This window comes from Pyrus communis, chromosome 3, assembly GCF_963583255.1.
Source record: "Pyrus communis chromosome 3, drPyrComm1.1, whole genome shotgun sequence".
Taxonomy (NCBI): Eukaryota; Viridiplantae; Streptophyta; class Magnoliopsida; order Rosales; family Rosaceae; genus Pyrus; species Pyrus communis.
In genome coordinates, this window is record NC_084805.1 from 20916732 (window position 1) to 20944481 (window position 27750).

Sequence of the window (27750 nt, forward strand, 5' to 3'; positions counted from 1 at the left end):
TCGTTCTCAAACTTTAGAAGTACAAAGCTGGATGATATGATTCGATTTTATTATTATTCCTTGAGCAAGGGACACTTGGACTTTAGAGGGATTATGTGACACGTGGAGAAAAATGGTTGGTTGGTTGCAGATAGGGAGATATCTAATGAGGGGCTACCAAATGCCAATCTATCCATCTTGTGTGATGCACGGGGCAGACGTTGGCTCAATCATATTAATCTGTGAATTGCTCACAACCCCTGTAAACTGCAACTTCTTGTCATATATTCGGTTCCACTGCGGATTGCCCCTAAGCTTCTTTGAGTTTTCCAAAACTAAACAGAAATGGCAACCATTACTGCTAGCACTGCAGCCTCGTCTGTCGTTAGGGCAAGCCTTGTGCACAAGCCATCTGCTGGGGCTCCATCCTCAACTGTTTTGGGTATGACTCTTGGTTTCTTCACTTCTTGATGGTGAGAGAAACTTATTTACACCACGGATATACGTCTTTGGTGGTATCCCAACTCTAGTGTACTGTCGTACATTTAAATTTTCTCACATGAGAACGGTTTAGTTGTCGACTTAGGGAAGTTCTTCTCTTTAATTAATTGCCATTTTATGCTATTTGGTGGCTTTTGATTTTTCGTCTTTCTTTTTTCTTCTAATTGGTCTTTAATATGATCCCAGCTTAATTATGATTGTTATGTGAGAAACTTATTTACAACATAGATGTTATTTTGGTGGTATTTCATGTCAATCTCGTAGTGTTAGATGATTTGACTTCTGCATATACAATTGTGAGTTGTATGAGTTACCAGCACAGTGACATTCCTGTCTTATAAGACGCAAACTGTCGTGAGTTACATCGGATACCGTCACAGGGGCATCTTTCTAATTGGTCTTTTTAATATGATTCCAGCTTTGCCGTCACTTGCGAGAAAGGGAAGAGTGAGCTGCTCTATGGAAGGAAAGAAGGAGAGCAACTCAAACATGGCCAAGGGTGGATCTTTGGCGGCCGCAGCTATGGCGGCGACCATGTCAAGCCCCGCTATGGCTTTGGTGGACGACAGATTGAGCACCGAGGGAACAGGGCTTCCGTTCGGATTGAGCAACAACCTTCTTGGTTGGATCCTCTTTGGGGTGTTTGGTCTCATCTGGGCACTCTACTTTACCTATACTTCCTCCCTTGAAGAGGACGAAGAGTCGGGACTGTCCCTCTAAGCCAAACACCAGTGTTCCTCAAATGATGGAGGAATGTAAAGATTTCTAGTTCATGTTTTGTAGTAAAAGCTTCCCATTTGTGGATCAAATCTTTGTACTTGTGTTATCAACTATTTTTAAGTCATCATCTGAGTTTTTCCGTAAATATCAATGCTTGATTGCTTGATTTTTTTTTTTAACTCGTGATAAACTGGACTCAGGTTTGATACTTCTTTTCTTTTATGTTTTTAATTTGGAATGCAAAATGATCAGATTTATTGATGGTGATCTATTTGAATATGCTTTAAAAATAACTAAAAGTAATTTCAGACAACTAAAAGTGTTAACGTTAGTACGTTACAGTTCAATCTATTTATGGGTTAAAAAATGTGTTAAGTGCTTTTCAATGAAGCATGTTGATGCACAAAATCAGTGAAGATTTTGGAACATAAAGTGTCAAGTTTGGGACCTTCGCTCGGTTGCTTCAATCACCTAGTGATGATGATATGTAAAGAGGTAGAGATAGGGAAGCAAACACAAGATGTACTCGCCCTAAGTCTGGCTACATCCACGGAGTAGAGGAGTTCTCATTAATAGTGAAGGGTTTACACAAATACATAAGTTTAAGCATCATTATCATTAGTGGGTTCTAATGACTAGTCTAAGTACAATACTGACATTAGCCCCTCATTGTAGGAGAATGGTCTTCTTTTATAGTTGATGAGAGTCTTCAGCTTTTGTTCGCGACCAATGTAGGACTCTATGAACCTTATTCTGATGTTAACATGTGTCGTGCTGTGATTGGCCTCCTGGTTGGAGGGAAACTCTTGTGCTTCGGCAAGGGTGTCTCAGCATGAACCCCTCAATATGTCCTTGAAGGTATGACATTGACTAGTGCTCGGTAGTTTTGGGATTGGTCAAGTATGGTACAAACAAAGCATTTTGTCACATCCCGGCCCGGGCTCCACCACATCCCAGACTCGACTCCGCCGTAGCACGATATTGTCCGCTTTGGGCTTACCATTCCCTCACGATTTTGTTTCTGGGAACTCACGAGCAACTTCCCAGTGAGTCACCCATCCTAGGAATACTCTAACCCAAACTCGCTTAACTTCAGAATTGCAATGGAAAGTTCCCAAAAGGTCTCGTGCTATGGAGGTGAGCATGTACATATAAGGCACGTCACCCTCTCTCCGTTGGTCGATGTGGGATGTTACACATTTGCATTTTTACAAAAATTATTAATGTGCTTCTAATAAAAGTGCTTTTAAATATAAGTGCTTTTTATCTCACGAATATGGGTGATGAGCGATCACCTTCACATTATTTGTTTCATCCTTCTTTTTGGCTTGAGTTTCTACTACACTAATGTAAAATAATTGAAGATATTTGTTTTGACTGCATACTTATATGTATGATGGTTGTGGTCACATTTATATGATGGTCATATGAAAGAAAGAACAGGATGACCCCAAGACATATATATATTTAGTTTCTTTAAAAGAACCAAAAATAAAAGAAGTTATGTGCTTATAATTTTATTGTAATAATCCACAAATACTTCGTTGCAATTGCAATAAATTAGGGTATTGGAAGAAACTAATATTGCCATCAGTATACCATAACATATTCCGTATGCGAGGGCACTTGAAGGTTTCAGGCGAGACAATGTTGCAATCTCATTGTCTTCATTTTCGTTCTTTTCCATTGTTCCCTATATAGTATATATGTTCCAATTGAGCTCATAAAACATGTTTGAATGTAGCTACATGCTTGACCAAGCTATTGGTGTATATAAAAATTAAGGAAAAAAAAAGCATTGTCATTACGCACTAGGAGTGGGTTCAGTTTTGAACGGTTCGATTTTTTGTCAAATCAAAAACCAAATCGAAATCATTGTTCGGTTCAGTTTCTCTTTCAATTTTTCTGGTTTAGTTTAACTTCGGCTCGATTTTATCGGTTCCGTTCAGTTGGGTTTGCTCCACAAATCAATTATTGGAATCTTCTGAGTTGTTAACCTATTGATGAACAAAAAAGGCAACAAACTTCAGTTAGGACATGAAAAAACTCTGAAAACCATAAAATCAAAGACGCAATAACAGGCAGTTTCGAAAAAGAAAAAAAAAATATAACTAATTGTGATCGTGAATTTAGTAGTAGAATGATAATTAGGGTTTTGCCATATATGAAAGATACCATGAAATAATTAAACAGAGAACAAACCTCTAAATCTTTGAAGTCTAAGAAAACAAAAATCTCAGTTTCGTACTTACACTAAACATGGACCTTGCCATTGAATCAATTCAGACAACCTTATTTACACTTTGGATATACGTCTTTGGCGGTATCTTAATTTTAGATTATTGTCGTATATTTAAATTTTCTTACATACCAGTGCATAAGGGAATTGTTATTGGCATCCAAACTTACTATAATTAGAAAGAATAATATACTTCTGAGAAGTGTAGAATGAGATTTTTGGAGTGTTAATAACAATTCCCGTGCATAAAAGGGTTTAATTGTCATCTTAGGGAAGTTCTTGTCTTTAATTGCCATTTTATGAGATTTGGTGGCTTTTGATTTTACATGTTTTTCTTTTTTCTTCTAATTGGTCTTTAATATAATTCCAGCTTAATTATGATTGTTTTGAGAAAAACTTATTTACAATGGAGATGTTATTTTGGTGGTCATTCAAGTCAATCTCATAGTGTTATATGATTTAACTTTTCCACGTACTGTTGTAAGTAGCACGAGATATCATCACAGTGACATCTCCATCTTATTAGACTTAACCTTTCTTGCAAACTGTCGTGTACATTGGATACTGTCCCAGCGGCATCATTGGCTTATGAGACTAGTAGGCCTTTGATTTTACATTTCCTCTTTTTCTAAGAATGTGATTCCGCCTTTGCCGTCACTTGCAAGAAAGGGACGGGTGAGCTGCTCTATGGAAGGAAAAAAGGAGAGCAACTTAAACATGGCCAAGGGTGCATCTTTGGCCGCGGCAGCCATGACGGTGATCATGTCAAGTCCCGCCATGGCTTTGGTGGACGAGAGATTGAGTACCGAGGGGATAGGGTATCCGTTCGGATTGAGCAACAACCTTCTTGGTTGGATCCTCTTTGGGGTGTTTGGTCTCATCTGGGCATTCTACTTTATCTATACTTCCTCCCTTGAAGAGGATGAAGAGTCGGGACTGTCCCCCTAAAAGCCAAACACCAGTGTTGCTCAAATGATGGAGGAATGTAAAGATTTCTAGTTCATTTTTTGTAGTAAAAGCTTCCCATTTATGGATCAAACCTATGTACTTGTGGTATCAACTACTGTTTTAAGTCATCATCTGAGTTTCTTCGTTAAACATCAATGCTTGATTACTTGATGTTTTTATTAAATCATGATAAACTGAACTCAAGTTTCATACTTCTTTTACTTTCTTTGTTTAATTTGGAATGCAATATGATTAGATTTATTGATGACATACTTGAAATTACTTTTAAAATAACTAAAAGTAGTTTAGATAACAAAAAGTGGTGATGTTGCAGTATTTGTGAGTTAAAAAGTGTTTTAAGTGCTTTTCAACGAAGCATTTACATTTTTATTAAAATTACTATTGTGCTTCTAATAAAAATACTTTAAATATAAGTGTATTATAAAAGGGAAAAAGATTATCTCCTCATCCATTCCTCTTAATCCACCAAATTAGGGGATCCGGATTATTGAAATTTGATAATACGGCTAAAGTTATTATAACTTTTAAAGTGGGCTCTTGTTTGTAGCTGTTGGATCAAATTTCAATGGCACGGATTCCCTAATTTGGTGGATTAGGAGGAAGTGATCCGGAGAGTATCCCTTTCCTTTTAAAAGAAATATTTTTGGCTTTTTAGCTAAAATTGTTCCTGAGATTAACATAACTCCTCACTTTGGTTTTTGAGATTTAAAAATCGATATAAGTGGTCTCTAAATTTGTCAACCATCAAATCATTTTGGTCATTTCATTAAAATCTCGTTAAACAAGATCAAAATGACAAAAATACCCTCAAAATTTATAAATTTATTTTGGCATGTTATTTATTAAATTAAGAGTATTTTTATCTTTTTTTTTTGTCCTTCTTTAATAGAGATTTTTTATAGAATGATCAAAATGATTGATTGTGTACAAATTTAGGTACCATTTCTATTGATTTCAAATCTCAGGTGCCAAAATAAAGAGTTATGCCAATCCTAAAAACCATTTTCAAATCGGTTTGCATCCTTTTATTTATTATGTAGCAAGAGATGATAAACCTACCAGATTACAACTAAAAACGGAGTTGAGTGTGAAGAATATTCTATGCATTTTTATTTGATTAACATATTAAATAATTAAAAAAAAAAAAAGGTTTATGGCAGATGCATATCTGTTAATCTTTTGGCTTTTGCGGTCAATGAAGGTATAATAGCATGAATTTGGGAATGAGTCATCACCTTCACATTATTTGTTTCATCGATCTATTTTGCGTTAGTTGCTCTACTAAATTAATGTAAAATAATTAAGGATATTCATTTTGAATACGTGATTATTTGTATGATGGTTGTGGTCACGATTATATGATGGTCATATAAAAGAAAGAATAGAATGATCCTCCTGAGACATATATTTAGTTTCTTTCAAATAACCAAAAATAAAGTAGAAGTTATGTGTTTATGATTTTATCGTAATAATCCACAAATATTTGGTTGCACCTACAACAACCTAGGGTATTGGAGCAAACTAATGTTGCCATCAGCATGCACTTGAAGGTTTCAAGCGAGGCAATGTTGGAATCTCATCGTCGTTGTCTTCGTCCTCTTCAAATTTTTCCTGTATATATTCCAATGAAGCTCTTAAATGTGTTCCAATGTAGCTACAGTGCGTGATCAAGTTATTGATAAAAAAAAATAAAGACATTGGGATTGCACACTATTGCATCATGCCACATTGTCACCAACCTACCAGAATCTAGTACGTGTTTGGCTTTCTTCAAAGCTGTGAAGCCAAGACTCGACGAACGTAGATGATATGATGTACATGCAGTTGTTGGACAAGTACATTTTAGCATCAGTTACTCTATTAATGTCATATAATTAACAAATGATATTTGCTTGGATGCATAATTATATAATGATGTTGTGTTCGCACATTTATATTATGGTCATGTGAAAGAAAGAGATTAGGATGACCCTCGGACATATATATGTGTGGCTGCTACCCTTTAGCCACTGTTAAAGGGGTGTCAAAACAGAATTTGAATATTTGTTAATTGTGTTCGTTTATGATAAATTAAACATAAAAAGTACTTAATAAAAACCAACCACACAATGTACGATAAACAGACGCGATTTACAGATCCTCATCAAAAGAATCCTGTTAGGTCAAAACAGACCCCTAATAGGAATTGTGGAACAAATTCAGCTGGGTCCCATAGGTTTTTCACTTCCCGTGGCTAAGTTGGGTCCCACTGGCTCGTTTTGGAATCATAAAGGGTGCCAAAAAAAAAATTTATTTGCCCAATATGCTGTAATTCATTTGGGCACAATTAGTATTTAAATAAGATTGTGGTGAGTTAGTGTGGCATTTCTGTAACTCCAATTATTGCTAGAACGCAGAGAGTGACACATCCCGATCTGAAATGTCCACTAAAATCTCGAATCGAGTCATGCTGGTCGACACCTGGAAGGTGACGAAACCATAAAGTGTGATAATATATAAAATGTGAATAAATTAAAATCTAATTTGCCTAAGTACACGAGTGCGGGTGAGCGGGTCTGGACCCATTTCATGCATGATACAGAGCATAGGTATAGTACAGTAAGGTAAGATAATGATTATACCATCATAAGAAGACATCTGTACTGAAAAATACCACGAATCCTCGTCGATATGGAACTCTGCTGCTAGAACCTGGAGGGGTGCAAAAATAGAAAATGTGAGTGAGTGAAACGAAACTTTTCAAACCAATTTCAATTACCAAAGGCAGTAGCCCCTCGTCGTAATACCTGTATAATTTTCCAGAAAATAACAGGCATGACTATAACTCTAAAGTTTAACTAAAATAACAGTTTCACAGTTATGCCGTGTCAAATATCTCAACAAGAATAAGTAACCCAGGTAAATAAATCAATATGAAATGGTATGTCAGCCGGATCCACCTATTGTGGCCTGTACGGCTAAACCAATAGCTCATCAACATGCTAGCCGGAGTCACCTCACGTGACCTGTACGGCTTATCCATATCTCATCAATCAATGCTAGCACATAAGTCGGAGTCACCTATAGTGACCTGTATGACTTATCCATATCTTATCAATCAATGTTAACATATAAGTCAGGAGTCACCTAACGTGACCTGTACGACTTATCCATATCTCATCAATCAAGGCTAGCATATAAGTCGGGAATCACCTATAGTGACATGTACGACTTAATCTATAACTCATCAAACATGCCTCCACATGAGTCGGAACCACCTCTAGTGGTCTGTACGACAGGATTGGGTGTAAATAAGTACGCTCAAGTGCTACAATCACGTGAAGACTGTGCGAATAATCGCAGGTCATTTACGAGTCGGAACCACTTATAGTGGTCTATACGATATGCTTGTGCACCTACCTTGAGTCCAAGGTAAGGTGCGTACCTTGAGTCCAAGGTAAGGTGCGGGAGGTGAACATTACGTGAAAGACTGTGCCCTGGCCATGGACGGGAGCATTAACATCGGGGTGCAGGTTTATAAGCTCTCAATGCATCTCAATATAACATGTACAACTCATGGGCAACCTGTACGACAGTGTCGGAGTTGTCTAACACATAAATTTAGTCATGCCATAACTCCATTAATTCAACTAATACCATAAACTCACCTGAACTTACCTGGATGTCCTGCGTTCACCTTCGCACTTCAAAGCATTCACAATAATTGTGTGCAGGTAATATACATATAGATATACCATGATGCAATCTAATACTCAACCATGCCATAGCATTTCCAATTATGTACATATATATAATATGACATAAAATGCATAAGCTGTAATGCCCTACTCCCGAACTATTTATTTTCGGGGATAATCATCAGTGATAAGTCCAACTAGACACTAGTTTAATTAACTGTCATTACTTACGTTTCCTTACTTTAATTTCTTAATTCTTCACACATTAATTTATAACCACCAACACATAAGGTTAAATCTCACAATTTACACCAATGTCCCTCACATTGTTCAATTCCCCAAACAAAGCTATTGTCTCAATTATTTAACCTCACTTCTTGTATGGCTAAATCTAACGTCTTGTTAGACTGCCTACGTACCCTAAATAGGGATCAAGTCATTCGTAGTTCATGTTAGTACTTTAAAGCATTCACGGTAATCATAAGCAATAATCAATTTATAAACGTTTGTGGAATTATCAATTATATATATATATATATATATATATATATGTTGGAGAGATTTATGATGCAGAATCATTGGGATGTTGTAAGACATGAACTGTCTTTTCTTGTTTTAATTTTGATAACATTTGATCAATTTTTTGGTTTGTGGAGAGTGTTTTCAAGAGCCTTTGAAGAAGATTCTGGAAAATTAACTAAGGGTTTTTCCTTGATGATTGATTTTGGTTAAGAAAGTTTGTCAATTTTAGTTTCAATTTTATCAAGTTGTTTACCAATAGTATGAAGACTCTGATTGGTAAAATTATTTTGTTCAATGACTGGTTTTACTCCTACATCTTCCTTAGGGAGCTTAAAAGGAGTAGCTGGAATTTGCTTATTAGCAGTGGTGATTAAAATCGTTTCTTGTGGAGGATGACTAGAGGAGACAATTGTTTTGTCTTCTTTAAGCCAATTTTCTTTAGTTATTACTTCTAATTTCTTTTCAGACACTTCAGTTAATCCAAGTCGTAGAACTTAGAAACACAGACCATAGTCAGTCAGAAGGTGATTTGGAATTATCCTCTTCTGATAATAGTTCGTCAACCAATCTTTCATCTCCAGACATCAAGTTAGGATGTACCGACGCTTGTTGTAACAAAATTTCAGTGCTTAATAAGTAAGAAGAACAATAAGATCTTCTTATCGAATTAATAAGTAAAGTCGATGACCCTGAACTTAAATCTTTTTATCTTAAGAAACTTAAGAAATTAGTTTCTTCTGATGAATCTGGCACTAGCCAACCTCAGCCAACTCCAAAAATCTCTCTTAGCACAACCTTGGAAAGGTTTAATAAGACTAAGAAAGAAATCACAATCAAAGATCTCCAACGCGAAGTTAATAAAATTAAAGATGAAATTAGGTTTCTAAAGTTCGAAAACCTAGAAATTCGTACACATCTTAGTAGTGTCCGCACTCAAACTCTTGTTGATAATCATGATGAAGGGCAAAGTAGTTCTTCTTCAGATCACAATTATGATGCTCATTCGAGCAAGTCTTCTTCAAAAGATTTAATCTTAGGTCTTTTAGACAAGATAAGAATCCATAAATGGTATTCTAAAATCAAAATAATAATTGATGATTTTCGTATCGAAACTGTTGCTTTGATAGATTCGGGCACAGACTTGAATTGTATTCAAGAAGGGTTAATTCCAGACACTTTTAATTCAAACATGAATTTGTTTCTTCCATTCCTAATATGACTAGCAATAGCCTTGAAAACATTCTCCACAAACCAAAAAATTGATCAAATGTTATCATAATTAAAAGAAGAAAAGACAGTTCATGTCTTACAACATCCCAATGATTCTTCATTAGAAATCTCTCCAACCTCCTCTGAGTTCAAATTCCATTCGAAAAGTTGAACAAGCTTTTCAAAATCTCAAACTCGAAAGGATTACCAATAAACGAGTCAACCCAACGTCTTTTACCAAAAATTGGTATCCCATGCCAACACCTCCGGATATCCAATTTGAGGAAAGAAATATCCAAAATCAATTATCAGTCTCTTCTGATAAACCCTATGAATGGAATATAGATGGTTTATCAGAAGAAGAACTTCTCAATAAACTCCAACATATCTCTATGGTTGCTAATAGTTATATTACCAATCATAATCTCAGCCAAATACAAGTTGTCGACCTTTTGGTCACTAGATTTACAGGAATGCTCCATTCTTGGTGGGAGAAACATCTCACTGAACAGTCCAGAAATGAAATAAAAAATGCTGTTAAAAAAGATGAAGAAGGAATACTAATCTTTGACAAGCAACAAGGAGTCTCAGATGTAGTCAATACATTGCTTTTCACAAAAATAGAACATTTCATATGAATGCCTAGTAATGTTACCTCCAGGATCCATGATCAACTCAGCAATTTGAGATGTCCAACTCTAAGTGACTTTAAATGGTACAAAGATGTGTTCATGTCTAGAGTCATGCTCAGAGAAGATAGTAATCAACCATTTTGGAAAGAAAAATTTATAAATGGATTACCAAATCTTTTTGCACACAAAATTAGAAGTGTCTTAGTTAACGAAGAAGATATCATACCATATCATACCCTTACATATGGAAATATAATTAATATTATCCAGAATGAAGGATTAAAAATGTGACTGATCGATATTTACCTTGAACTTGAGATACTCAATGAATTGACTGGGAGTTAAACATAAATGCCAGTTAAAATTAGTGGTAATGAAAATAGTTTCCATAATGAAAATAGTGAATTTAAATTAATGATGCAGAGATATAATTTGAAAATAATTTAATTTCAAATTGGAAACCAACTTACAATTTCGTCTATTGATGATTGATTGAAAGAACAGTGGTGCTCGCAGACATCCTTAATTCAAAATAAAATACAGGTGTTTGATGTTTGGTATTGGGATGAAGCTATGATACTTCTGTTCTAAGAGAATTCGTAGAAGTTTTAGCTTTTTGGCGACTAAAGTCTTCCTGCTCTGAGAATGAGCTCTCCTTTCATCTAGCTGAGAGGAATGATTGAGGCTGGGATGATTAAGTCCGAGATTCCCGCTTGCATGTGCCAAAGGTTGTAAAGGTTGACTAATGATGAAGCTTTTCACTGTGTATTCACGTGTCTTTCTTCGAAATGATGGATGAATAGTAAAAAGTGATTTTACTATTTATGAATAGTGACTTGTCTGCTACTACAACTGATGAATAGTTCCTTGTCGGAATGATTACTGCTACTGTTGATTACATGGCTGCTACTGTACGATTTACATGGGTTAAAACCCTTAAAATGATTACAAATTATTACATTTTGAAAATCAAATTTCAAATGGATCCTGAGAATCTTGGTAATCGGACCACTTGATGGGTTGAGACAAAGCGTCTGATGAGTCTGAATTTTTTTCTTCTTCTTCTTTGAGCAACAAAGCTGCTTCTGCCATAAGCTTATCTGCCATATCTTGGAGTTGTGTGGGTTTCTCTTTTTCCTTCGAACTTGTTGTTTTGGATGATCTAGATAATTTGGTTTTGCCTTTGAGGGATGATGAAGGACTAATGTTCGATAAAGATTGAGTAATTTATGGGGTTTCTGGCAATGCCTTATGTGCTGGTAGAGATACCATTGGAACAGGAACAATGGGGAACTCAGATGAGACTAAACTGATAATATCTTTCAATCAATCGTCAGTAGGCGAAATTGTAAGTTGGTTTCCAATTTGAAATAAAATTATTTTCAAATTATATCTCTGCATCATTAATTTAAATTCATTATTTTCATTATGAAAAATATTTTCATTACCATTGATTTTAACTGACATTTATGTTTAACTCCTAATCAATTCATTGAGTATCTCAAGTTCAAGGTAAATACCAATCAATCATTTGTTCAATTCTTTTTATTTGTTTATAACAGTTGGTTCCATGGTATTTTTAATTCTAGATATCTTCCTCATCAAATATCACATAATTCCATGAATTATTCATCATTTAATCCTGATCATCATTGCCCTTGGTATAATTGGATCAAGCCATTCGTAGTTCACGTTAGTACTTCAAAGCATTCACATTAATCATAAGCAATAATCAATTTATAAACGTTTGTGGAATTATCTATCGTGTGTGTGTGTGTGTGTGTGTGTGTGTACACGATAGAAAGGAAAAGACCCACTCACCTGAGGTCCGCACTACGACTTCCTAGCATGCATATCGAGACATCAAGAACTAATGTCACCTAGAACAATTATCAAATCACGTCTCAGAGTTCTTATCGATGGAATACATAATTTACATAAAACACATCCCTACGTAAATCACTTCGGAAGATCTGCATCACAGATTTCTGATCCGTTACTTCTAAATATTCACATTATGTTCCTAGAACCACGTCCTAATGTTCAACGGTCGGATCTTCGCCAATTGCCAAAACCAAGTGGCGGTCAACATTTTATTTTATGAACGTACAAATCTAATTCGGGAAGATCCGTACGTTGGATTCCCGATCCGTAAGTTTCTATGGTCATCAAATATTACGTACTATAATGTATTAAAGTTTGGTGACGATCGAACGGACGAATCATCGATTCTTATAAAGATCAAGTGATGTGTTGTAATGAAACTAAGTTCCAACAACCAAACCACATTATATGGATATCAATTATGGAATCAGAACATCTAATTGAACTTAAAAGGACATCGTTGGCCCACTGGCCAGGCCGCCGCCGCGGGTGGCGGTCGGCCGCCTCGACTTGCCAAAAAATTTGACTATTTTAAAAAATTTACCAAAATTTACAGAAATGAAGATCTCAATGAGTATAGCAAGTTTTATACCTGTGGCCAAGTCCAATTTGGCCAGGAAAAGCCCTAAATTCACTCAAACCCGCCTAAAACCCTAAGATGGGTGTTTTTCGATTCGACTTCCTCAATGTTCCAACGCCCCTACAACTGATTGGGTCTTGTTCCTAGGTCCAAGGGGAGTGGATTAAGAGTGGTGGTGGGTGGTGAAACTCGCCGAACCGGAGGAATCACAATCGAGCACCTACATTGCTCTGGTGAGGTTTTTCACGATTTTGGTCCTTAAACCCTTCGATCTTGGGTGGAAATGGAAAAGGGGAAGTCATTGAGTGTTTTACAAGTGTTGGATGGTAGTGGTTCAACGAAAAAAATGGCGAAAATCGTCAAGAGTTTGATCTGTTTAAGTGTGCGGTTGCACTGCCCGGGAAGGTTTCTTTATTTATTTTTATTTTTTTCTTTCCTCCTCCCTTCCTGATTGGTTCTCCTTTTCCTCCCTCTAAAAATCTGATTGGTCCCCTTTATTTTAACTAATTTAACCTTTAACCCACATGTGGAAATTAAATAATTCCCACAATCTATAGTTTTACAACTTCAAACGTCTATAACTATACCGATATAATCCGGACTCGCAAACGATTTTCGCTTATGCGTTCATACCAATGAGTACTAAACAAATGCGCTAAGTGAATAAGTCAAACGTTTCTCTACACATTGGTCAAAGAAAGTCAAAACCTTCACCTCGAGGGCATTGGGCATAAATTCATTCTTTTAAAATTTATAAAATCGTAGAACTAGGGACGGGTTGTCACAGAGAGTCCACACCTATTTATTTATGACAATAAAGTTAAAAAAAATTAAGTTTATAAATACGTATTGGTCATTATTTAGAGCACATAAAGGTCACATTTATTTTGGATGCATAAGATTTTATCTCCTAATAAGTGTCCAATATGCTGACTTGCTTATGTGGCCCACTAAATTGAAGACACCTGGTATTCTAAGAATTCCAAACACAACTAAACACCTCCTTGCTTCCCCCTGCAACTTATTTACCATTTTCCTTCATCTTCCTTCGCCTACACCAATCACCATAGTTGTAAATAAAAAAAATTGAATTCTTTCCAAGATGAACAAAATCGGACCCATATGGAACGGGAGTCGCCATCTTCAATGTCTTTTGCACCTTCAGCAACCGTCCTCACCCACCACCACCGCCAGCAGCCATCGTCCTTCATCCACTTTCCAACCGATGATTAACTATATCTTGTGAAAATATATGGTTTGATAGTTGAGTAATCAAATTCATGGCACTTGTAAAAATTGTTTTTGGTCGGTGCACTGGTTTGGTCGAATGAATTTTCAAATGAAGGGTGATAGTTTGGTCGGATTTGCAGAGGAAGAACAATGATGGAGGAGAGAGGTTGGAGGAATGAGAGCGGGATTGACGGAGCCGGTGACATAGGGAAGGGAAGAAGAACATTGGCGTTTGGTTATCAAGATAGCAATGATTTAGGTGTGAGTTTTAAAGACAGGTGTTGCATAATTATTGAGCCACCAAATAAGTTGTTAATACCCAAGTATTATTCTAATAAATTACGAACTAGTGGCTCAGTGGTAAATAACGAATTATGAGGTTTTTTTAAAACTAAAAATTGAGAGGTTTCGGGTTTCGGGTTCGAAACCTACTGCTAATCTATAAGCCAAACTTATGACTAGAGAGGGAGGTTGAAAATTTTGAGGTCTCAGGTTCGAAACCTGCTGTTAATGTGGAAGCCAAACTTGTAATCGTGACTTGCCACCATTTTTTTTTTTTTTTTAAGTATTATCCTAACAAAAATACACATTTGGGCACACTTCGTTACAAGAATATAATAGAAAAAACAACTACATGAGGCACACTTTAGGGTGTGCAATTCTCATGGTTAGCACTTAGCACCTTTCAGGAAAATGGTGCCTCTTGAAGCAAAGGGCACGTGTAGAAAAAAAAGTGCCCTATGCCAAGATTTCTAGTAGTGATATATTTGGTTATATCCCTATGCCAAGATTTCTAGTAGTGATATATTTGGTTATACATATGTATATAGAGGATTAGGATACACTTTCTTGGCACATGTTTTTTTGGATCTTTTTTCGTAATGTATTTCAACGATCTAATTATTTATCTTTTATGTCTTAATTTAAAGATCATGTCTACCATAAATAATCAAATCTGAAACCATATGATCGTTGTATTAAATTTAGTATTTCTTTATAGAACCGTATACGTCTATTTTCATCAAGTGAATATCTTGTGCTTTTAGATTTGTCTAATTTTTTTTTGTAAGGATGATGTATAAATAAAGTACTAAAATATAGATGATTAAATCGTAGAAATACATTACAACGTGAGCCCTACAAAGAAACACTAAATTTAATCCAATATGGTTTAAGATTTAAGTGATTTTGGGTAGACATGATATTTAAGGTAGGATATAAATGATAGACGGTTAAATTGTTGAAATATGCAGAACTGAAAATGTACCCACCCAGATAGCTCATGCAACTCAAAGCGATGTCAACAGCCGCAGATAGATAGATGCATCAGTTGTGACTTTAGATCCTAGGAAAGTGGAAGGCACTCTGAATAACATGAGAGATTTTTCAATGTGATCAGCGCATGAGATGGTACATCACGTGTCACTAAATAAACAGTGGGATATGTGTATTAAAAAGTTAATAACTTAAAAAATAAAATTTCTCACAACTTATATAAAAACACGTGGTGTACCATTCATATTCCCGTCACAATTAAATATTTCTCCAATAACATGATCAAACAATCTTCATGGGTGCATAGATCCTAAATCGGGCATCTAACGTGTCTCCAATTTGGATGGACAATTAGTTAGTTTATTAAAACGCTAAAGCAACGTTCAGTATCCTTCCAAGAAAGGTTAATAATTCTGCAAAGCAACAGCGGGACCGCCGGCGATTGAAAGAAGCCGTGCGATGCAAGAGAGCGAACAGGGCACGAGTTCCGGTAGGGGAACTTTAGCAAATGCAAAATCGAAAAACCCAAAAAAATTGTAGTATATGCATACTAGATAATCAAGTCATCTTTGATTCGGACACATGAGTTGTTAGCTATTAGTCGTAACTTTTAGTGGAATTTAAATTGTTTCGGCCATAAATAAAAAATAGGAAACTTTAACGAAAAATTTCTCGTACTGTTCACTTTAACGAAAAACCATATTTTTACACTAAAAAATCAATCATGGTACTATTTATTTTACCCTTTATTTTGTCCTTATCGTTAAAACTCAAAGTTTTCAAACCATTTTTATTGATTTTCCTTAAAAAATAAGGCTTCCTATCGGGCTTATCCATTTTTATTTACGTAGAAGTCGTACGACTTTGACTCACAAACTTTGAAGCCTAAAATCACGGCTCGCACATCCATCTCATTTTACTTTAATTTGTCTAAGGGCTCAGATAGGTTTCACTTTGAAATCATGTTTGCCACGCAGGGGACCACTACCCGAGAATATCTCACCTCCTTAAGTACCTATGCACATATCATTCGACACACTGATTTCACTATCATAAGACGCAGTTAAAAACCATCTACCGAAAATTAAAATCAACGTCAAATAACCAATCTACTCTTATTCCAACTTAGCTATATGATTGAAGTTGCGCTCGTTCTCCGCTCTATAGATGCAAACTTTCGCGTTGTATTTTTCAAAGATCAAAAAGGAAAAAGGCACAGCAATTTCATTGCTAAAACTGAATTTATCTCTGTATCGACCGATTAGGCTAAGATAGCCAAACCAAAAGCTTGAGGCGCTGACGTCATCATCATGGCCACCTCTCTCTCCACCCCAAAGCTCACCACCACCATGTCCTCCTCCCCAGCCCTCCACAACCTCTTCTCCAGAAAGCTCCCTTCCCCGCTCTCTCTTCCCAAAACCCTATCCTCTCTCTCCCACCTCCGCCGCACCTCCACCTCTCACCCCCACCCCCACCACCACCTCCACTTCCGCCGTCGTTTCTCCGTACGCGCCGTCGATTCCGGAAACGGCGCCGACTCCACTCGCCACTACGACTTCGACCTCTTCACTATTGGTGCCGGCAGTGGCGGCGTCCGCGCCTCCCGCTTTGCCGCCAATTTCGGAGCTTCAGTCGCCGTCTGCGAGCTCCCCTTCTCCACGATCTCTTCCGATACCGCCGGAGGCGTCGGCGGCACGTACGTCTTTAACTTTTATAGCCCAATTGGGTGTTTGGGAATTGAATTATTCAGCTTTTCCAACAGTTTTGAATTCTGGGTTCTCTTGTTGTCTTTTTGCTGAGGTTTTTGTGTTTTGCTTAACCAAGGTGTGTGCTTCGTGGATGTGTACCGAAAAAACTATTAGTTTACGCTTCGAAATTTGCTCATGAGTTTGAAGAGAGTAATGGGTTTGGATGGAGATATGAGACTGAGCCAAAGCATGATTGGAGCACATTGATAGCTAACAAGAATGCTGAGTTAAAGCGGCTCACCGGAATTTACAAGAATGTTCTTGGCAATGCAAATGTCACTTTGATCGAAGGCCGCGGAAAGGTGTGGCAGTGGAAAAACTCTTAACTATTAAGTATGCAAGGCTATATTATACATATACTTGGAATGTTGTTCTTAATGTTGTAGTTTTGTCCCAATACCACAGATAGTGGACCCACACACGGTTGATGTAGAAGGGAAGCTGTATTCTGCGCGACATATACTAGTTTCAGTTGGGGGGCGACCCTTCATTCCTGAAATTCCCGGAAGTGAATATGCAATAGATTCTGATGCTGCCCTTGATTTGCCTACGAAGCCTGAGAAAATAGCAATAGTTGGTGGTGGTTACATCGCTGTAGAGTTTGCTGGCATCTTCAATGGTTTGACGAGTGACGTTCATGTATTTATAAGGCAGAAGAAAGTTTTAAGGGGTTTTGACGAAGAGGTGAGGAACCATGCATGTTGCTAGTGTTAGTTTGGTTAACACATTTTCATGGTACAAGTCTCTTTTCAGAGGTGTAATATGTGTTTTCATATTCGTGCAGGTTAGAGATTTTGTTCAAGAGCAGATGGCTCTACGAGGAATCGAGTTCCATGCAGAGGAGTCCCCTCAGGCTATCGTAAAGGCAGCTGATGGTTCATTGTCCCTGAAGACTAACAAAGGAACAATTGAAGGTTTCTCACACATTATGTTTGCAACAGGACGTAGACCTAATACAAAGGTTTGAACTTGGATATTTCTATTTTGTGGTTAGCTTCTCCCTGGTTTTCATGGCCATTGGCACAAGTCAAAGATTATCACCATCAAGGCACAGGTGTGACAATCCACCAAATGAAAGACGGTTGTCTAGAAATATTTGATTGGGACTTCATGCCTTGATGTGGCACTTTGCAAGTATAATACTGACAGTTCAATGATTAAGATGTATTGTTTATGGGTTAATAATTCGAACTTGTGCTGCAATGCAGGATTTGGGATTGGAGGCCGTAGGTGTAAAACTGTCCAAAAATGGAGCAATAGAGGTAGTGTTCCTGGATATGTTCAAGTTTTTCTTGGATATGTTCAAGTTTTTCTTTGTTTCCTGCTTTCTTTGTTAGATACTTTCATGGTAAAAGTGACCAAAAGCTGGGCGATAGATAGATATAGAGTTGTGTTCTGAATGTTTTTGAGTTGATTTTGGTTCTCAGGTTGATAAATTCTCCCGTACAGCAGTTCCTTCAATTTGGGCTGTTGGAGATGTTACGGACAGAGTAAATCTGACTCCCGTTGCTTTGATGGAGGGAGGGGCAATAGCAAAAACACTGTTTCTGAATGAGCCAACAATGCCTGATTACAGGTATCCATGCTACCTTGCTAGTCAGTTGATAAGAGTTGGATTATTATTTGCTGATTTATAACTTTGGAAGTCCTCCATAAAATCTATGCAAGTAGGGTAAAAATGAGTGAATTGCGTATATTCTAATGATATTTTTTTGCCTTGAGTAGAGCTGTTCCTTCTGCTGTGTTTTCCCAGCCACCAATTGGTCAAGTTGGTCTTTCCGAAGAACAGGTGCGGAGGTTGTATTTGTATATCTGCAATTGTGGGAAATTGGCTTCATGTCTTAAACTGCTGTTACTTTTGCAGGCTGTAGAACAGTATGGTGATGTTGACATCTACACATCAAACTTCAGGCCCTTAAAGGCAACTCTTTCGGGACTGCCAGATAGAACCTTCATGAAACTCATAGTCTGTGCAAAGACAAACAAGGTTCTGGGGTTACACATGTGTGGAGAAGATTCACCCGAAATTGTGCAGGTTAATGCATTTTACTTTTAACATTTTTTTTTTAAAATCAGAATTTTAGTCTATGGAGTTTAGGTGGCAGTAAAAAAGGTGACCCCAAGCCAACAAGGCACAACTCGAACCCGTGACCTACGGTCACAAAGGAGCAACCTTTACATTGTGCCAAGGCTCGCCCACAAAGGAGCAACTTTTATTTGTTTTCTTTTTATAATCAGAATTTAGTTTCTGGAGCTTAGGTGGCAGTACATGTGTTAAATTACAGGGATTTGCAGTTGCTGTGAAAGCCGGCCTGACGAAGGCAGACTTAGATTCCACAATTGGTATTCACCCGACAGCCGCAGAAGAGTTTGTGACAATGAGGACTCCCACTCGGAAGACACGAAAAGACCCTCCATCTCAGGTTTGTTGTGGACATTTAAGGAATTGCCTTTATTTCCATTTTATGATAAATCTGGTCCTTTAAAATTCCATCATGTATAACGAGCTTTGTGACCTAAGTTGGTTAGAGACTCCCCACCTCTTTTACGGCCCAAGAAGTGCAGAAACTTTTCAATATTTATTACTCTGAACTTGTAAACCGAGTAGTCTGTAGATTACTTATCATTTTTTTCACATTCCAGGAGAAGTTAGACTCCAATGTTAAAGCTGCCAAAGGTGTTTGATCAGGGTTGACCAATCTGCTGCACGAGATAGCTGATTCCAAAGGTGAGAGTTAACAGTAAGATAAATTCTTCTTATGAATGTAGAATATTATGGATTTAGTTCTAACTTCTGAAGTGTTGAGTTGTCGATTTTATATGACCAGGCTCAGTGATTTGGTTATAAAGTAATGATGCAAAGACTCTGTAACTTACTGTAGATTAAGAGCTTCTCGGTCTTTCTTCCATACTCCGTATCCGTATCATAAATGATACGGGTAGTTGACAGTCTAGATTGGAAGACCTGATTAGAGGACTTCAATCTAATGGCCTTAAAGTTGTATCATTTAATGGTATGGAGTATGGAAGTCGGACCCGAGTTTCTCTTGAAACCTCCCCAAGTTAGAAGGTGAAATTTATAAACTACAATTATCTCGATGAGGTTTTGGGTAATTATACTTGACTTGTCTCAAAAGGAGTCGATAACGTTGATTTCTTTTCTTCTTGGTTAAAGCGTGTTCAGTTGCAGAGTTAATGGCGATTTAGATCATGATAATCTGAAAAAATAGGTATATGATACAATGCTTTGTATAACTGATTTGTGTATTAAACTACTGCGCAGGTTGTGGCTCCTGAAATTTGTACATGACAATCCTTGTGGAACAGTTGCTGGTATTGGAGTATCCGGCATGACAGCAGCTGAGTTTCCGGAGAGCACAGATGGCGCATGTTTCCTCTTGAGGCCGGTGACGAACTTGAGCACAAGCACTTCATCAGGAATCTTTTTACTGTAAATTGGTAGCGGGTTTTTGCTAAGTATTGAAATGAATCAAATTGCTGTATGAGCTGTTATCTGGCTCCACTTCAACATATTTTTTACTGCAGATCGATGAATAAATGCATGTTTTTGACTTCGAATCAGAATATATGTGCACAGATTTCTGAGTTGTATCGCTACTTCAATATCGCGAAAGTAATGCGCTTTATTTGGTTGACAGAGATGTTTAAAACAACTAAGATGGACACAGATAAATGACTCAAAATTTTCAACTTAAAAAGTTTGGTGAAACACATTCGCCGAACAAATATAAAAGGTCAAAACTGCGGAAACATTTCTGCATCAAGAAAGCCATGAAAGCACTTGTAGACTACCTTTCTAGACTAATTGCCACAACGGATAGCACAATCAAATTGTCGTTGAACAGGCAAATGATTCTTCTGAAATGAAGGAAACAAGATCACGGTGACCATCTCCTTAGCATTCGTTCTATGCGTGATGGTAGTGATGCAACTTGTACAACAACACTTTTCCAGCAGCATTTCCTACAGCCATGAAACCTCCACCGGGACTGAAATCCAAACAGCGGGGATAATGTATGGACCTTCTCGGTGGAGGCCAGTTAGAGAAAACAGTAAATGATGGAACATGTATCAACTTCAAGCTATCCTTCTTCATGCTCGAACAAATGGCCAGTATTTGAGCATCACCATTGAACTTGAGAAAGTCTACTTTCGTTGTAAGATTCTCGATGGTCTTGATGGGTTTTCTTTTGCCCCCCAAAAAATCCTCTCTATTGTAAATGTTGACAATGCCGCTGTCTGAACCAGCAGCAAACAGTGTTCCAGTTGGAGATGTACAAAGAGATGTTCCATTTATGCAACCTTCATCAACAGCCTTACGGATGCAAGCCCCAGTTCTCAGATCCCAGTGGTAAACCTGTCCATCTCCGCCGGAGCTCAACAGTTGCTTCCCATCATTGGTAAAAGCTAAAGAACGAACGGTTCCATTCATCTTTAGTGTTCGGATCAATTCCTTCGTTTTAGAGGAAACCAACAGGATATAGCCTTCATTGCCCACAAAAGCAATTGTACTAGAATCAGGGGAAACTTCAAAAAATTCCAAGCTTTTCTCCTCTCTACCAACCAGGGGTCCAATTTTATCTACTTTGGCCTTCACTAAGTCAAAGCTGTAAAAGAAGTTCCTCCTTCCAGCTATAATAACCTGAGACCCATCAGGCAAAAAAGACGCCTTTCGAATGGGACAATCATCAAGGAAGATGCTTTCTATTTTAGCATTCCGCTTGCCATCAATTTGAAAAAACCTAAGCCTTCGATCCAACCCAGCAGCAAGAAGCAACTGCCCGTTTCTATGGAACTGCACTGAGTTTATCGGACCATTAGAAGGTTCCTCTGCATTTGCATTTAGAAGTGCTGAATATTCAAGAAGTCCAGGCAACAACTTTGAACTGCTCTTCACAACAAGATCCTCATTCATTCGAAGGAGATCATCAACAGATTCTACACCCTTGTAGCCACGGGCCACTCCTACCCGATTCTCTTCATCCGACGATTCATCATCAGAATAACTACTCTCCAGCAAGTGTCGATCAAGTTGAGCCCATTCTGTGCCTGGGTTCAGCTTAGCATGCTGAGCCCTCAATCTCAACACGTAATCTGAACCCGAAATCAAACTCTCCTCCTCCTCCTTCCTCAGCTTCCTTAACCTATTAACTTTAGCAATATTTATTTTGGCCTTCTCCTCTTCCTCATCTACCCACACAGGTTTCCTTTCCTGAGTTTCCTCTTCCGATAACTCTCCATCCTCTTCATCAACTGAAAGCACACCACTGGCAGAACGGTCCACAAAGAACAAATCCGCTCCATCTCCAACTTCTTCTTCATCCCCCTTTCCAAACTCAAGTGGGGAATTAATGGCTCCAAACAATGAGTCCTCCAGCTGCTCCTTTTCTTTTTGCTCCACTGCCACTTTCTCATCATCTTCCTTACGGGCTTTCTTTCTTTTCTTCGTCCTCACAATATCCAAATCAGTCACTTCTTCATCCCCATTGTCTTCGTTTCCTTGCAGAAGCGAAGGCGGCTCGTCAGTAACACCATCATCATCCCTTTTAGTCTTGTTGGCTTTAAAAGCCGACGGAACATTCTGCGATATTAAACTCATCTTTCACAACAACAATGCGTCTCTGCTTCCTGCACAATCAGCGAAATTCCGGTCACATTATATAATAGTAGCAACCAAAACAGCTTCCAAAACATCACTGAGTTAAAAATAATTCTTCTTTTAAATGACCAAACTATTCAAAATCTCATCTTTGGCAACTACAAGTAGTTCTGAAACTACGATTATCGAGGGAGCGGAGTTCGAACAGAACTTTGGGTGAAGGATTACAAAACCCTTTCCCCAAAATTATTTTTTAACATAAAACAGTAAATTTCTGAAGTTGTAAGCAAATAAGCGGGAAAAAATAAATAAAATTCAGAAAATCTATGCATATAAACATTCAAATGTACAAATTGCAAAAGGAAATACAAAAACGTTTAAGAAATCAAACAAAACCAAAATAAAATAAAATGAAAAATAGCAAAAAAAAAAAAAAAAAGGAATTTCAGCCATGAAAAGAACATAAACAGCCAAGGGGAAAAACAAATTACCACGATGATGAGGTTTCTTGAACGACGGCGAGCTCCCCCGGCGCGAACGGCAGAGAACGGCGGATACAGAGAACAGAGCTAAGCTTTCGAGTGAGACGAGGGAGAAAAGGGGGGCGTTCAGGCGTTGTGTTTGGAGTTGGAGGCAAGGGTTATAAACCAAACGAAGTCGTTTCGCGGTGCGCTTGAATGTGAAAAACAGGAAAAAAATTAAAAATTAAATAGCGTAGGTTTCAGCTAGTAGAAATTTGGGCTTTTCCTTCGGTCAAGGGCTTTTTAAACTTGTAGCCTCAACTGTAGACCTACCCAACCCAAAAAGTTTTCTTTTTAGATATGATCGATGAATTGTCACATAGTATTACCAATTCACTTGTATCATAATAAGTAAATTTATTTAGAATTTTTAGCCAAATTGATTCTTGAAATTGGCATAACTTTTCATTTTGGTCTCTGAGATTTTAAATCGATAGCACTGATCCTTGAGTTTATCCACAATCAATTATTTTGATCTTTGAGATTTTAAATCGATAGCACTGGTCTCTGAGTTTATCCACAATCAATCATTTTGGTCATTTTATGAAAAATCTATTTTAAATAAGAAAAAAAAAACAAAAATACCCTCAATTATTGTTAAATCATTGTTTGTTAAATTAAAGGTATTTTAGTTATTTTATCCTTATTTCATAGAGATTTTTCACTAAATAACTAAAATGATATTGATGGTAGACAAATTCAAAGTACAGAGTTATGCCACTCTCAATGACTATTTTAGCTAAAATGCCATTTATTTATTGATCTTTTATCCTAAGTCCTTGATAGCATAATTCTTTTTTCTTTTTATAAAAGTAGTAATGGAGTTGGATAGAGATGGTTCAATATGGGATACCGAACCAAAAGTGGCGTATCAAATCCCGAACCGAAAATTTTCGGGAGGAAAATCTCATGACCGATCCTAAACCGAAATTTCAGGATTCTCGAAATATTTTAGGTATTTCGGAATTTCTCGAAACCAAACCTGCATCAGAATCCAAATCATCTAGACTGAAATTGAAATCATCCAAACCTGCATAAAAATCCATATTGAAATTAGAGACATAGTGATAGTGAATCAGTGAAGATTTATGGTAGAGAGAGGCATGCGTCCTTCTCCTGACCCGAGCCCCCAATTCAAAACCCTAACCTTAATTCGAAATCCCAAACACACAGAGAATCACTGGAGAGAACCGGAGGTGGGGATGAAGCCGTGAGATGTGGTGGTGGCCGGAGTGGAGACAGTTCGTCGGAGTGAGATTGCTAGACGGTGGGTGGCTGTTGAGCTTTGAATCCAAGAAAAAGAAAGAGTCTGAGACTAAGTGCAGGCAGATGAGAAGGGCAAAATGAAATGGAAGAGAGTGAGTTGGATTTCGGCTCGGTTTTGGATTGAGTGGAAGGAAGGGTGGTTTCGGTTTTGAAGTGAGTAGGGGTGGTTTATTGGTTGCAGAGAGAGAGAGACAATACGAGAGAGAAGAAATGGGAAAAAAAGTGAAAGATAAAGGGTTAGGTGGTTTATGGGTTGTAGAGAGAGAGAAAGAGACAATATGAGAGAGATGACTGATGAGACAGAAAATGAAAGAGAGAGTTCTATGGTGCCAAATTGTCTGCCCTCCTGTTTAGGTGTTATTTTCATTCCCTTTTATTTATGCAACCATGATTAAGTCATATTAATATTTTATATTTTTATTATTTTTGGTCTTATTATCTTTATAAAAAAATCAATATAAAATGTTGACGTAGCTTAACAATGATCGCACAAAATAGGAAGATATAGGAATGGCACCCAAACAGAAGGGCAGACAATCTGCCTCTAAGTTCTATCTAGAAAACAAGCACCTCTGACCCATCCATCCACCTTTTGTCATCACCACACCACACTTTAGTGATTGTAATTATATAATAATAATCATTACAAATTCCAACAGCACACACTGACACACACACACACATATATATATATATATATGTTATATTAGTAAAGTTCGGTTTGGGAATACCGAATTATTCAAAGAGTGAGATCAAATCCTATACCAAAAAATCCAGAATTGGTTCGGTTTTGGTATCAAAATTTTTGGGATTTTTTGTTCAGTTTCGGTATGGCTTGGGATTTTCGGTATTTTTTTCCAGCCCTAGAGTTAGAGAATAGAGGAATCTAAACAAAATCAAGGATGCATGAATAATTGCTCTACACGACTCTCAGTTCCGTTGCATAGTTTTTTACTTCTTAAGCTAGTTGAAATATTATGTACAACAGAAAAAAGGGAAAATCTATATTACTATTCCGTAACAATGTTATCAAATAGTACTATTATTATAGGGACAAAATATTGCGATGATATCAATATAATGTAAATTGGCACTACATGAATCAAATTAACATTGGCAGAAATACTTGCCTCTAAAAATCACTAATAGGGGCAAATATATTGAAAAAGTGCCTCTAATAAAAATGAGTAGCGAAAAGTAGATTCACCTCTAAAATAACCATTACTATTGTTATTAAAAGCGAAAAATGTCAAATATCACTCCCTATTGTTTTTGTTGCCACACATTGTTATAGGTAGAAACATCCGCACTTTTATTTCCGCATCTAATATAACGCCATAATACTCACTTTTCATGTAGTGTCGATAACCCCTCTTTTAAAAAAAAAAAAAAGGACAACTGGTGGTAAGCCACGGTTATCCATCACTTCTGGTTTTGGATAAACAGTAATAGACTCCAGTGAACAGTAATAGGCCAAAGCATTTCCATCCCTAACAAAAAATAGCCTAGTCAATTTTATTAAAATATTATTAATTTTTATTATAAAATAATATTTTGGTTTTTTAATTTTTGACTTCTTTTCTCTAACTCCCCTACTCTTGTCTTCTTCTTCTTCTTCTTCGTATTCTTCTCACTTTTCCCAGTTTTTTCTTCTCTTTGTACACCATCTTCTTCTTCTTCTTGTTCTTACTTTTTTTCTCCTCTCTATACACCACGTCGTCGAATCTACCTTATTCTGAACATGGACACCCACCATCCTGGACATGCGCACACCGTAAACCCCCAAAAATCAACACCTACATATTCAAAAATTTATCGAAAATATACAAAACAGAAAAAAAATTCCAGTTGCAAGAAGATCCGAGTTAATCAACCGATCAACGACGATCCGAGTTACAAGAAGATCATGATTTGGAAGGGGGACATGGTGTTGAATATATGGATTTATCAGGAGAAGGGGGTTGATGGGGTTCCAAGGATCGAGATGGGTTCCAGGGATCGGGATGGGTTTCAGGAGTCGGATGAGGCTCCAGATGAGAGAGACTGTAGCCATGACGTTTGCAGGCGTCAGATGAGCCGTCTCTTTCCTCTGTCGATTTTAGGCCGACCTGTGGACTAGCTTGGGCTGGGTGCCAGTCCATTCCACGGGCTGGAGTGGATTGGCTGAGTCTCAGCTTGTTTTTTCCACTGGATGCCGACCTCTTTTGCTTCCAGTGGAAGTGCTCTAAAGGGTTAGGTGGTTTATGGGTTGTAGAGAGAGAGAGAAAGAGACAATACGAGAGAGATGACTGATGAGACAGAAAATGAGAGAGAGAGTTCTATGGTGGCAGATTGTCTGCCCTCCTGTTTGGGTATCCTTTTCATCCCCTTTTATTTGTGCGGCCACGGTTAAGCCACATCAACATTTTATATTCTTATTGTTTTTTGTCTTATTATCTTTATATAAAAAAATCAATATAAAATGTTGACATAGCTTAACCGTGACCACATAAAATAAGAAGGGATGAGAATGACACCTAAATAGAAGGGCAGACAATCTGCCTTCGAGTTTCATCTAGAGAAACAAACACTTGTGACCCATCCATCCTAACTTTTGTCAGCACCGCACCACATTTTAGTGATTGTAATTATATAATAATAATCATTACAAATTCCAACACCACACATTGACACATATATATGTATGTTATATTAGTAAAGTTCGGTTTGGGAATACCGAATTCTTCAAAGTGTGAGATCAAATCCTATACCAAAAAATCCAGAATTGGTTCGGTTTTGGTATCAAAATTTTTGGGATTTTTTGTTCGGTTTCGGTATGGCTTGGGATTTTCGGTATTTTTTTTTCCAGCCCTAGAGTTAGAGAATAGAGGAATCTAAACAAAATCAAGGATGCATGAATAATTGCTCTACACGACTCTCAGTTTCGTTGCATAGTTTTTTACTTTTTAAGCTAGTTGAAATTTTATGTACAACATAAAAAAGGGAAAAGCTATATTACTATTCCATAACAATGTTATCAAATAGTACTATTATTATAGGGACAAAATATTGCGATGATATCGATATAATGTAAATTGGCACTACATGAATCAAATTAATATTGGCAGAAATACTCGCCTCTAAAAATCACTAATAGGGGCAAATACATTGAAAAAATGCCTCTGTCACATCCCGGCCC

At 37.3% G+C, this 27750-nt stretch overlaps 4 protein-coding genes across 4 annotated transcripts; 3 read left to right on the forward strand and 1 right to left on the reverse strand.

Annotated features, from left to right (window-relative positions):
* The first annotated feature begins 204 nt into the window (after positions 1-204).
* LOC137729428 (photosystem II reaction center W protein, chloroplastic-like) lies at positions 205-1351 on the forward strand. The gene is made up of 2 exons (XM_068468375.1): positions 205-421; positions 899-1351. The coding sequence occupies exons 1-2, from the start codon at positions 325-327 to the stop codon at positions 1198-1200; spliced, it is 399 nt and encodes a 132-aa protein (XP_068324476.1). The 5' UTR covers positions 205-324; the 3' UTR covers positions 1201-1351.
* A 980-nt stretch (positions 1352-2331) lies between these two features.
* Positions 2332-4387, forward strand: LOC137728406 (photosystem II reaction center W protein, chloroplastic-like). The gene is made up of 2 exons (XM_068467202.1): positions 2332-2337; positions 4073-4387. The coding sequence occupies exons 1-2, from the start codon at positions 2332-2334 to the stop codon at positions 4385-4387; spliced, it is 321 nt and encodes a 106-aa protein (XP_068323303.1).
* A 12196-nt stretch (positions 4388-16583) lies between these two features.
* LOC137728707 (glutathione reductase, chloroplastic-like) lies at positions 16584-20750 on the forward strand. The gene is made up of 11 exons (XM_068467450.1): positions 16584-17113; positions 17242-17467; positions 17571-17849; positions 17950-18126; positions 18374-18427; positions 18593-18741; positions 18891-18954; positions 19030-19200; positions 19451-19588; positions 19809-19893; positions 20449-20750. Exons 1-10 carry the CDS (start codon positions 16728-16730, stop codon positions 19848-19850), a joined length of 1686 nt encoding a protein of 561 aa, XP_068323551.1. The 5' UTR covers positions 16584-16727; the 3' UTR covers positions 19851-19893; positions 20449-20750.
* A 109-nt stretch (positions 20751-20859) lies between these two features.
* LOC137728706 (U3 small nucleolar RNA-associated protein 18 homolog) lies at positions 20860-22808 on the reverse strand. Its single transcript, XM_068467449.1, has one exon. The coding sequence runs from the start codon at positions 22783-22785 to the stop codon at positions 21094-21096; it is 1692 nt and encodes a 563-aa protein (XP_068323550.1). The 5' UTR covers positions 22786-22808; the 3' UTR covers positions 20860-21093.
* Positions 22809-27750: the final 4942 nt, after the last annotated feature.

What these genes read in the sequence shown, in the direction of transcription:
- LOC137728707 (XM_068467450.1), top strand. Translation starts at nt 16,728, where the DNA reads ATGGCCACCTCTCTCTCCACCCCAAAGCTCACCACCACCATGTCCTCC. An exon ending in GCCGGAGGCGTCGGCGGCAC is followed by an intron (nt 17,114 to 17,241) that starts GTACGTCTTTAA and finishes TGCTTAACCAAG; the next exon opens with GTGTGTGCTTCGTGGATGTG. An exon ending in TAAGGGGTTTTGACGAAGAG is followed by an intron (nt 17,850 to 17,949) that starts GTGAGGAACCAT and finishes ATATTCGTGCAG; the next exon opens with GTTAGAGATTTTGTTCAAGA.
- LOC137728706 (XM_068467449.1), bottom strand. Translation starts at nt 22,785, where the DNA reads ATGAGTTTAATATCGCAGAATGTTCCGTCGGCTTTTAAAGCCAACAAG.
- LOC137729428 (XM_068468375.1), top strand. Translation starts at nt 325, where the DNA reads ATGGCAACCATTACTGCTAGCACTGCAGCCTCGTCTGTCGTTAGGGCA. An exon ending in TCCATCCTCAACTGTTTTGG is followed by an intron (nt 422 to 898) that starts GTATGACTCTTG and finishes ATATGATTCCAG; the next exon opens with CTTTGCCGTCACTTGCGAGA.